Raw genomic sequence first — 10,857 nt, forward strand, 5'->3', positions numbered from 1 at the left:
GCCGCCAACAGGGGGAGTGAAGGAAGAAAGAAAGGGCGGGGGCGGCGCGAGGAGCGCGAGGAGGTGGGCGGGGCTCCGACATCCTTCAGTCCAAAGGTGGGCCGGGGCCGGTAAGCTGACTCTGCGACCTTATGCACGCGTAACCGAAATAACCGCCTATACTTCTCCCCTGTCCCTGGGCTTCTCTTTCCCTCTTCCTTTTTCTTGTTGTACCGAGTCTGTTTTTGACTATGAGGAACCTGTCATACCTGTTCGTTATAAGGCGCCGTTGACATTGCTGTTTATTAATGACAATAGTCATGTGTCAGCTGCAGAAATAAGCCTTGCCGGGTTCAGTAGATGCTTGCTAAACAGCAAGTAAATTAATTGTGTGTAGGATTGCAGTCTGATCCTACACCTGATTTTTGTGGAAATAAGCTCAGTGGGAAGCAGACTCCTAACCATGTCTGCTCGGAAGTAGTCCTGTAGAATTTAACGAGGCTTACTTCCAGGTAAGGGCGGTTGGATTGCAAGCAGAATAAGTGTGCACAGAGCTGTAACCTTCCCAGTGCAATCCTATTTTATGCTCCGGAAGCTAGTCCTACTGGGTTTAATGGGTGTACAGTTGTAGCCTGGGTTTCCAGAGTGAAAGTGTGGTATTTGCAAAACAATTCTTCTTTGTTTTGTTTTTGCGACCCTAAAAATGCCACTTAAGATGAAATGTGTCCTTCCCATGCGCAAGGTTGAAAGTGGATAGTTGTTTTCATACAGTGAAGCTTGAGTCCAATTTGGCTTTGAGTCCAATTTGGCTTTGAGCTAGTTCTATAATGTGAGCATATAATATGACTAACCAAAACATTTGAATTCTAAAATGCAACTATTCTGTGTTATAGTCTACTGAGCACTTCCTATGATCTGAACGAAATAAGAATTGTAACGTGATAACATGGCCACAGGAGATTTAAAAGGAAACTTGCGTAAAATAGAGCAAGGACTTCGACTTTTAAATTATCCCAGAGATGTCGATTATGCTGGGTAAGTGCAGGTATATCTTTATTTTTTATAATATTCATTGGTTCTATCAAACACGATTTGCTGGGAAAGGTATCTACAGTTCTCATATCAGAATCATGTTATTTTAATGTTGCTTCTGCTTGGACTGTGGACCAGTTAAAAAAAATATACAGCATAATAAACTGACTTGTTAAAGAAGAGGCAAGAATTTTGCATGTACTGTATTCCTGTTTGGATAATAGATGAACACTGGTAGGCAGCTAAAACCAACTATCTGCAGCTTATTAATCCATATAGTCTGATCTTGGATGGGGAAAGGGTCATTCCAGGCATTCTTTTAATTGTGCATTCATGATGCTTTGGGCTCATAATTGTATCAGGGTATTGTATCATCACTGCAGAAAATCTAATAAAGTTGAATGATGTGTGGATGCTGCAGTTTAAATTCACCACAAATGCAGAATAGACATGCAGAAAACAGTGGTCTGAAGGGACCCTTTTTAATATGTTACCCTGCCTCCCCTTCCTGTGTCTTTAAATGGAAAGCAAAGATGCTTATAAAGTAGAAACTTTCTTACAAAATGTTGGTTACAGTTAACAAGAAAAAGGACTTGAGATATGCTTGGAAATTTGAAAGCACCCAAAATGTGAGTACACTGTAAAATAGTTACAACTCTGATTTTAATATAGTGTTTCTAGAGGAACAGAAATAGAACAGCTGCACTTCTACTGGTGCAGTGGAATACAATATTATCTTACTGTCTAGCTTTTCTCTCTATTACAGGTTGGCAAAGGGGGATCCATCTGCATTTTTGCCCATCATCAGCTATTGCTTCACATCCTTCTCAACGTATATTGCAGAACTTCTAGTGGAATCGGATGTGAAACTCATGGCAAAGAATGACTTGCGTTTTATTGATGCCGTTTATAAGGTATTTATATAGTTCAAGAGTCCTTTGTGACACTACCACTTGTTGAGAATAACGGAAAAGTAAAAGTTTGTTTTAAACTTTACTTTCACCACATGTCTCAAAGCCCCTTACAAAAATAAAAAAAGGAAAATCTACTTTAAAACGTATGTTAAAACCTCCAAGAGTAGAACATTAAAGCAACATTCATGGGGTAAAGGTCTTATGAAAAAGTTGTGTGCCATTATGGAGGCTACAAACAGGTTTAAATTGTTATAGCACTCACATGATCGTGTGCTCTCAGCATGTATTATGTTGTGATGTTTTATAGACAGTGTTCTAGCTTGTATGATATATTAAGTGAGAGATAAGATGGGGTTTGTTCACACGTGAGTTCAAGGATCTATGGTTTTAGGGCTGATCTTACTAGCTAAGCTAAAACCTGTTACCAGGACCTTGTCCATACTATTTTCACTGATCTCACACTATGCAGGAACAATCCCCCAACCCTGGCTTAACTCTACTAAAGAAGCTTCTTCTAGCATCAGACATTGAGAGTTTGGTGGAAGTCCTGCAGCAACACACTTCACAATGCAGTAGCAAATGACTTCTTGGCCTTAGTCTCAGCCTTTGAGCTGGGGAGCAGGCAGGAATCTGCCCTCCTCTGTATGTCCAAGAGTTGAAGGAAGGCTGGTGCTCATTACACTTGCCAGATAATGTAACAAGTGATCTGTACATAAGCTGATGCATAATAGAGCATGACTCACTGTATTTTTAAAATTACTTACTCCTGCTTATCATAAATTAACTAGGTGTCTCACTACCATTAAATGCAATATCGCAACAGTAAAAGCTATCCACAGACCTGTGTATTACAAGCCAAACTGGCATAGGGAAATTGGGATAAATTATATCTCTAAACTCTTGTCCAGATAAAAAGTATAGACTTAAGTACACTTAGGTATCTAATAGGAATCCTAATGAACAGAAGTTTTTTCCCTCTCTCTTACTTTTTTGATATGGTTTCAACTGCTGGACAGGGCTAGAAATTACAGGAATGCAAAAAAGCACTTCCTGGGTTTTCATGCACTAGTTGTAACCCGTATCTGAAGAAGTGTGCATGCACACAAAAGCTCATACCAATAACAAACTTAGTTGGTCTCTAAGGTGCTACTGGAAGGATTTTTTTTATTGTTTTGTTTCAACTACGGCAGACCAACACAGCTGCCTACCTGTAACCACAGTTATAGTGACTGTGAAAGCAATTTCTTTTTTCTCTGTTCCTTGCAGGTTCTCCGAGATCAATTTCAGTATAAGCCAGTCCTATCAAAACAGCAGTTCCTCCAATATGGCTTTGCAGAGAGAAAAATACAGATTGTTTGTGACATTATTAATTCAGTCTATAAAAGGCATAAAGAATTAAGTAATATGAATAAGGTATTGATCAAATTATTAATTAGTTCATACTTCTGAGAAATAAAAATGTTAATAAATTTTAAGGTCTAAGTAAAATAACCAGCACATTTTTGTTTTTACATTTCTTGGATGTGTGAAAACTTTGTGTTTGCTCCATTTATCAGTTTATTATTTTAATTAACAAAATTTATGAATGGCTCTCAGGGTGTCTTGCTGAACTGGCTCTGGTTTGGGTGTGGACCAGACTCCCCTTTTCTGTTGTCTATGGGTATTGGGGAAGTCAGATAATTCTCATTTCCCCCCTAATTTTTCTTCTTCTTCCTGCACATCAGTGTTAGGCAGTTAAAATGACATAGTGCCATACTTTGACTTAATTTCAGTTATAACTTCTTGCAAAGTTGTTTAATATTATGTTTGGATTTGATTGCTACAATTTGCTCTTCAAAATCACTCTTGAGAGGATACAGTGTATGTGTTTCTATCTTTCCCTTAGGGCTCATATACTTGCATAATTACATCAACAAATGTTTTCTTACAACATACTTCATATTGTAAAAACAGGAAAATATATGTATCATTACCTTTTTGGATGGGACTCCTGTGTGTTTTTATAGGTCAAATCCCAAACAAGAAAGAGAACCCATCCAGTTAGACCTCAGCTACAAGCAAACAGTCCTAGTGTGCCCGATTCTACAACGTTCTGTGCTACAAATCTTTTTCCTATTCTTCCGGAATCCGCAACAATCTCTGCTATGGATTTTCAGCAGGCAAGAGCACTCAAAATTATTTTAGAAGAAGAATTAAAATACACAATTATTTTAGACAAAAAACTGAAAGACTGTAGATATGTTTCCAGCAACAGTAGCTTTTTTACTGAGCAAGTTGTCTGAAAAATGCTCACCAGAAACTGAACTGTGTTCAGATATCTGGCTGATTCTTTGTGCCACTGCCTTCTAGGCTTGTCATCCTGGCACTGTAAAATTACCTTTCAGGTAATCGGAATATGGACTATGGAGTTATGAATCCTGACCCTCTGCTCCTGAAGCAGTTTGACTGGGGAGGATTCCCCAGTAATTTGGTGTGTCTGTAGGAACATAGTTTTAAAAAAGAAATTTATGAAACAAAATTCAAACAACATAAAGAAATATCATTGCAGCAGGTTGAAAGCAGCATAAACTTGGATATTATCACTGAACTTGTTTCAAAACATTACGAAAAAACCCAATTTTTCCATAAACCTCTTAGGCTGGTTTGTATGTAGTCTTTTATCATAAGTTAGCATAATCATAGCTACTATGGACCACAGCTTTTCAGCCCATTCAGATATTTTTAGCTGTTATAATCTTAGCAGCAGTAATAAAGTTGAACATTATTTCTTGATCATTTTCTAGAATAAACTCTTTTAGATAACCAAGCCGAAATTCTTTAGGTTCCAAGGGTATACTAACATATCACAGATATCAGTCGAATGGATTTCCAGAATATTTCTGTTTGAGAACAATTCGAGAAAATGTGTATGTGATCTGTTTTGTTTAATCCACATTTACAACATTTATCATACTCTATTTGTATATTAATAAGACATCAAATACCATTGATAGAGGGTTACTAAAACAGTCCTCTTTAAAACAGTCCTTTAGAACAGTTCGTAGAAGTTATATTAGAAACTCAGTTCCTGGTTCTCACAACTTATTAAAAATAGGGCTAATGCTGAACCAATATGAGGATGGGGCCTTTAGAGGTTCCTTGCCTATACAATACTGGGAGTGGTTTTTTATTTTGTTCTTATCTTTTCAAAATCACTTCTGAGTTTTTGTATTTTATGCCTCAAGTATTTTATCCGCCACATACATGTGTTTTATAGCCAGGTTCAATTAAAAAGTGTTCTGCTGTTGACTTATACGGCCTTTATTAATACTCTCTACATCACTTTGTGTGGGGGGTCTTTTACATGGCAAAGAATCCTCAAATAGAACATCATAAAAGTATGCTGAGTGCAAGACTCCCACAAGACATAATCAATGAAGCACTGGAGGAAGAAGAGGAGCAGGAGGAGCGGGAAGAAGTTGTCTGTATTGCTGATGATCCAGTCAGTGTACGTGAACAGGTAGGACCATTCAAATTTTCTTTACTCACCTGCCTGTTGAAATAATCATAATTTTTCAGCTAATATGTCTTGTGCATTGTTATGGGCTGGATTCGGCTAAAGAGGTGTGCTAGTGGGAGCCAGCAAGAGTCCCGCTAGCACATCAGGGCTTTCCTCCCCCTGTGCACCCCCAAATCTGCTCTGGTGGGGGGTTGAAAGAACCCCTAGAACAGAGGGGGGGGGGGAGAAGAGGAAAGATTTTTTCCAATACAGGAAATAGTAATAAATTTGACACATGATTAAATAGCAAAAGCAGCTAGTGGGAAAACAATCTACATAATGCTGCCAGTAACCCCTTGAGGCATTCATCATAACAGTAGGGCCCAAAGTGTGGCTGTACCCACCCTTTAAGAACATAAGAGCCTGTGAATAAGGCCAAAAGCCTGTCTAGTCTTAGCACTCCAGTGCCCAGAAAGATACCTGTGGTAAGCTTGCAAGCAGAACCTGTCAAGTGGTATCAGACGCATAAAGCCTCTTGCAGTGGAGGTGGAACATAAAGGCTATCCATGGCCACTAGCCATGATGGCTATCTTCCATTCATTTCTTTAACCCTCAATCCTCTTTAAAGCAGTTCAGGTTGGCCGTCACTGCCTCTTGTCAGAGAGAATTAAGGCACAAAGGGGGCTAAAGAGTAAAGATTATCTAAAACTTTGGATGAATAAAATATTATTTACAGGTCTTGGAGGAAACTACTAATGAAATGCAAGAATTAAAGAGCCAACTTGATGAACTGCAGGAGAAGCTTAATAAACTGGACTGGGTAGAAGAAAAGTTACAGGCGTTAGAAGATAAACTACAGGGAAAGGTTATTATAGATGAAAAGGAGTGGAATAATTTACTGAGCCGGGTGTTACTACTTGAAACACAACTGTTACTGCAGTCCAAAAAGGTATGCTTTTACCACCTACAGCTATATTGATGTATTCGCCACTTTGAGCTCCTGAATAATAATAATAATGATGATGATGATGATGATGATGATAGTAATAATGTTTTGTTTTAGCTTACCAACTGTGTATCCTTTGGGTTGCTTCTAGTAAAGATGTTGCTCAACTGTGGCCTTTTTTCTTATGAGCTAACTTAACTTATTTTACTCTATTTATTTTTTATTTATTCTTACCTCCAGCACCTTGAATTTTATTCAGTTGAATGTCAATTGTGTAGGGCATAAATTTCCAGTTGTGAGGTATAATTAGAGAATAACAGTTGATTACTTTAGCAAGAAATAAACTTGCTTCATTCAATGTATACTGTGTGTATAGAATCATAGAGTCACAGAATTGTAGAGTTGGAAGGGAGCACATGGATCATCTAGTCCAACCACCTGCAATGCAGGAATATTTTGCCTAATATGGGGCTAGAACCCATGATGCTTAGATGAAGAGTCTCATGCTCTACCAATTGAGCTAGTTCCACTGACGCAATGGGACTTCTGTTTCCTCTCTCATCTTCCTCCTGAATGGTCCCCAGTCATTTAGAGCTGATTTTGAAGCTGCAAGGGAGTGCTGGAAGGGACAGGAGAGGGAGAGGGAACTCTGTTGGTAGACATGAAAGGCCGTTGCATCATCATAATTTCAGCATTGGATTGAGCCCAAGGTGATGTGCAAGAAACATTGGTGGCTTGGTTTAGACCATAGTTTGCCAAATTTGGATGATTGTGATTGGAGGAAACAAAGGATAGAACTGGCATACATGAACCCATGGTATCTTCCTGATTAAAAGGTAGTGTCTGAAAAGGGATGTTGTCTCTATGCTGCTGATACTGTTGTTTTAGGGAGTGTATTATAATCCATTCACTGAAAGGTACTGAAGGAGATCATTAACCAGATCTAGGAAATGCTAGCTATTTTGCTGAAGAGCACTGTTGTAAAGGCGAAATGTTTTATAATTTCAGGCTGATTTATCTGCAGATTTTAATAACATGAGCGAAGAAAATACCTCTAGCAGAAATATGACTCCAGTTTCTCCTGGTGAGTATTTGATGTAGCTTTCTCCAGTCCACTTTTAAAACTACGCAGTGATATTGTCAGTTTAAATGTGTTGTCGCAAACTGAAATGCAGTCTCTTTAAATTTCATTTTCTGTTGAATAGGGGTTGGAAACCTCTGGCCTGCTAGTCAAATTAAGGCCACCAGTTTGGCCCATGCAGCCATTTGTTGGCCAACCACACTCACATGTCACCTGCTGTCTGGAACAAATCCTGATTGTTCCATTGCAGCAGGGCTTGCATTCTACGCTATTTAAATTTGGGCCCAATTCCAAAACCTAACCTAACTAGAAGATTCCAAATGGAACCAATCCCAGTGGGGCTTATATTCTGCACCAAATTTAAATAACACCAAATGCAAGCCCTGGTGCTTTTTGGTGGATGTAGAGCCACCTGATGTCCTATGATATCAGGTGATTGACAGGTAGGCAGATCTTCCCACTGTCAAAAGTAGCCCTCAGACAGATGCCCAGTTTGGAATCCAGACCAAAGTGGATAGTCACTTTGCCTTGTCTTCTCTTTGTACATGTACAGCATTGGCCCCCCCAACTAAGAAACTAAATCCTGCTTGAAGTTAGGCAGGCTCCATCCCTCAGGACCTTTAAATGAGCCTTCAAGGCCTGTCTTTTTACTGATCCTTTTAAATGGCTAGTTTTGGGTTGTGATTGTTTTATGTTTTGTTTTGTATGGTCATGTTCATGTTAGTTTTAATAATATTTTGTAGTGTTTTGAAATGTACATTTTTAGACTTGTCTTAAAATTGTATTATAGTTTATTTGTATGTTTATGTTTCTGCAAACTGTTTTGGAAAACATCTTGTTTTGAAAAATTATAGACCATAATTGCAAGAGACACATTTAAAACTTCACCATGCCTTAGAACTGCAGAACAGACAGAAAATTTTCCACATCCGTTCTCATTTTATCTAAAATGTATATTAACTATATGGTTGGTTTGCTGTATGAATACTTGTCAATCAACTCATTGTCGTCTCTGTAAGTTGGAACTGATTTATTGTATGATAAAGTACAGCTGCTCTCTGTTGGCTCTGAGATCTGCCAACAGGATATTTTATACAATGTGATGTTTTCTCACTGCAGAGAGGTTTTGGTTGGCCTATAAAAACACTTTAGGGTAATGCCAAGATCCTACTGACATGAACAGTGTGGCATTTAAGAAGGGCTTGGAAGAACCCTAATGCCATTTGTGTTGCTTGTAGAGTTGTTAAACTTTTGCCCCCCCCCCCCCCGATAAGCATTAGCTCTCAGGAAAGAGTTTATTCTCAAGTAATGACCTTTTTGAGTAATGGCATCTGCAACAGCTTACATTGCTAGGAATCATAGCATACCTGGTTAATCGTCGCAGGTAGTTTCTAAGTTATAATTGCAATATATGGTTGTGAAATAACGTGAGAGAAAGACCTTGGAGCTTTGCAAATTCATCTCCCTCAATTTCCTTTGTCAATATATTCTGTAAATCAAACTGTGTGATGGCTGACCTGATGTGAGAGAGCAAAAAGGCAAAGGTGATGTTTAAAATGAATATTTCTTTGCAGATAGGGAGAAGGCGGAGCTGCCAGAGACTCTTCATCAGTCGTCTGGATACAGTTCACAGTTATCTGCAGACCCATCTCCCAAAGCCACGGCCGTTAATAATCATGGTCTGTCAGAGGTTTCAAAGGTATTTTAAAAACCAGCAAATGCTAGCTGATTTGCTTTGGAAGAGCTTGTAGATGTTGGTTGATTTTTATTATTATTTAGGGGGTGGGTAACAGCAAACTTTTTCAAAGCACTTTTGATAAAATTAAGTGCTTGTATAAAGTTACTCTGTTCATGCCTTTAAACTTAGAAAAATGCAGACTTCAAAGAATTAATTTAGCCTGTTTTGAAATTGCAGGAGACAACAGTACAAAGAATGGAGAGAATAAGCAAAATGTAAGTAATGGGGGGGGGGGGAGACAAATTTATTTCTCTACAGGGAATTGTTTTGGCTTAAAACATATCTAGAAAGTACATGTGTTTTCCAAACCTCAAAGGCCTTTGCATCAGGTGTGGCATTTCCTTAAGGCTGTACTGGATAATAAATCGAGCTACAGTTCCATGTTTGTGGGATGAGTCACTATTTTTGTTTCTGAAATATAACGTTAAGTGAATTTACTGGTGGCTGCTAGAGATTAGAGTGCTAAATATGTTTATTAGTGATTAGATTTCTCCCCCGGTAATGTTTTATTGAAGGAGTTTCTCTTTTTTAAAAACAAAATGAAAGCCATGATCATTTTCGCACCCAAGAGCATTGTACTTTGATGTAGTAATGCCTGATTGTGAAACTTTACATTATCATTGTTTGTTTGTTTGTTTTCCTTCGGTATAATTCTATTTCAACAGGTTTCATTTTTAACACTCACCCCAACTTGTATTGTTCTAAAATAATTTCCTACTGAGAAATAAGATGTGCAAAATTTTGAGTTAAGTTGGAAAATTAAGAATATGTGTTTGATATTTTGGAATGTGTGTTTTCTATAATCCATATTTCCATATTGTCATTTAGTCTGATTCCCTCCCCCACCCCTCGCTTCAAGATAGTTGGGAAAATGCAGTTGGTACTTATTCAATGTTACCATTCTGCAAGTAGACAATTTTGTTTGGCATATCTAACCTCTTTGTATAATATCTTCAGGATTGAAGAAACTTCAGAGTTGTTGAAGACCTCAAGAAACACCTCTTGAGAGCATTCTGTCCTACACAGCCAGATATCTGCAAGCAATTATGTATGCCTTTAAATTTTTAGAGCTATCTGAATCTCTTTGTGATATTTTGTAACTCAAATTATTTAAAGCTATTTATTTTTATGAAAATAAATATTTTGTAATATCTTTGTCACTGATGCAATTTTCACCTAACTGCACTTAATTACTTTCTGCACAAAAAACCCTCTGTGCATGTGGCAGAGTTGTTTCAGTACTTGCACTCTGTTTTCGTATTGACATTTGCTAGCACTGGTCTAAGTAATATGTTTTTGAAAGGGCAGCTAAAGGACCATGGTTTACATCCTGTTGGAAATGCTCCAGCTGGGACTTTCATATTGCACCCAAGAGAATTGCATGCCTTCCATCTGTGAAGCTGTAGAAGCCTTAACGAAAACTCCAAGTACACCATATTGTAAACGTGTACTTTCTAAAGCCTTTTCGAAAAAATATACATTTTCATGCTTGGCCAGAAAACACCAACACTCTGTAGCATCCATTAAGACTGACAAAGTGAAGGCCATTTGGATCTGAAACACTAAAATATGTAAGTAGGTCTACAGGCTTGGACTGGGAAATGTGTTGAGCGTTTGAGTGCTGTATTACCTGACACATTTTAAGACTTGGCACAGCTGGAGGCCATCCAGTCAGTATTCAGAGATACA

At 38.1% G+C, this 10,857-nt stretch overlaps 1 protein-coding gene across 2 annotated transcripts; it reads left to right on the top strand.

Moving 5' to 3' along the window:
* The first annotated feature begins 790 nt into the window (after nucleotides 1-790).
* On the top strand, nucleotides 791-10,328 carry CEP44 (centrosomal protein 44). 2 transcript variants are annotated; one of them, XM_081924227.1, is made up of 10 exons: nucleotides 791-1,024; nucleotides 1,778-1,925; nucleotides 3,192-3,338; nucleotides 3,932-4,084; nucleotides 5,278-5,424; nucleotides 6,140-6,352; nucleotides 7,358-7,433; nucleotides 9,005-9,129; nucleotides 9,346-9,383; nucleotides 10,126-10,328. In XM_081924227.1, exons 1-10 carry the CDS (start codon nucleotides 999-1,001, stop codon nucleotides 10,172-10,174), a joined length of 1,122 nt encoding a protein of 373 aa, XP_081780353.1. In that variant the 5' UTR covers nucleotides 791-998; the 3' UTR covers nucleotides 10,175-10,328. The 2 variants fall into 2 exon arrangements, with proteins under 2 accessions (XP_081780353.1, XP_081780352.1); XM_081924226.1 differs by having other exon boundaries at nucleotides 792-1,014.
* Nucleotides 10,329-10,857: the final 529 nt, after the last annotated feature.

Source organism: Podarcis melisellensis (genome assembly GCF_964234715.1).
Source record: "Podarcis melisellensis genome assembly, chromosome: 9".
NCBI lineage: Eukaryota > Metazoa > Chordata > Lepidosauria > Squamata > Lacertidae > Podarcis > Podarcis melisellensis.

Coding starts and splice junctions, on each gene's coding strand:
- CEP44 (XM_081924226.1), top strand. CDS start 926: ATGGCCACAGGAGATTTAAAAGGAAACTTGCGTAAAATAGAGCAAGGA. Junction 6,353..7,357: donor TGTTACTGCAGTCCAAAAAG/GTATGCTTTTAC, acceptor TTATAATTTCAG/GCTGATTTATCTGCAGATTT. Junction 7,434..9,004: donor TATGACTCCAGTTTCTCCTG/GTGAGTATTTGA, acceptor ATTTCTTTGCAG/ATAGGGAGAAGGCGGAGCTG.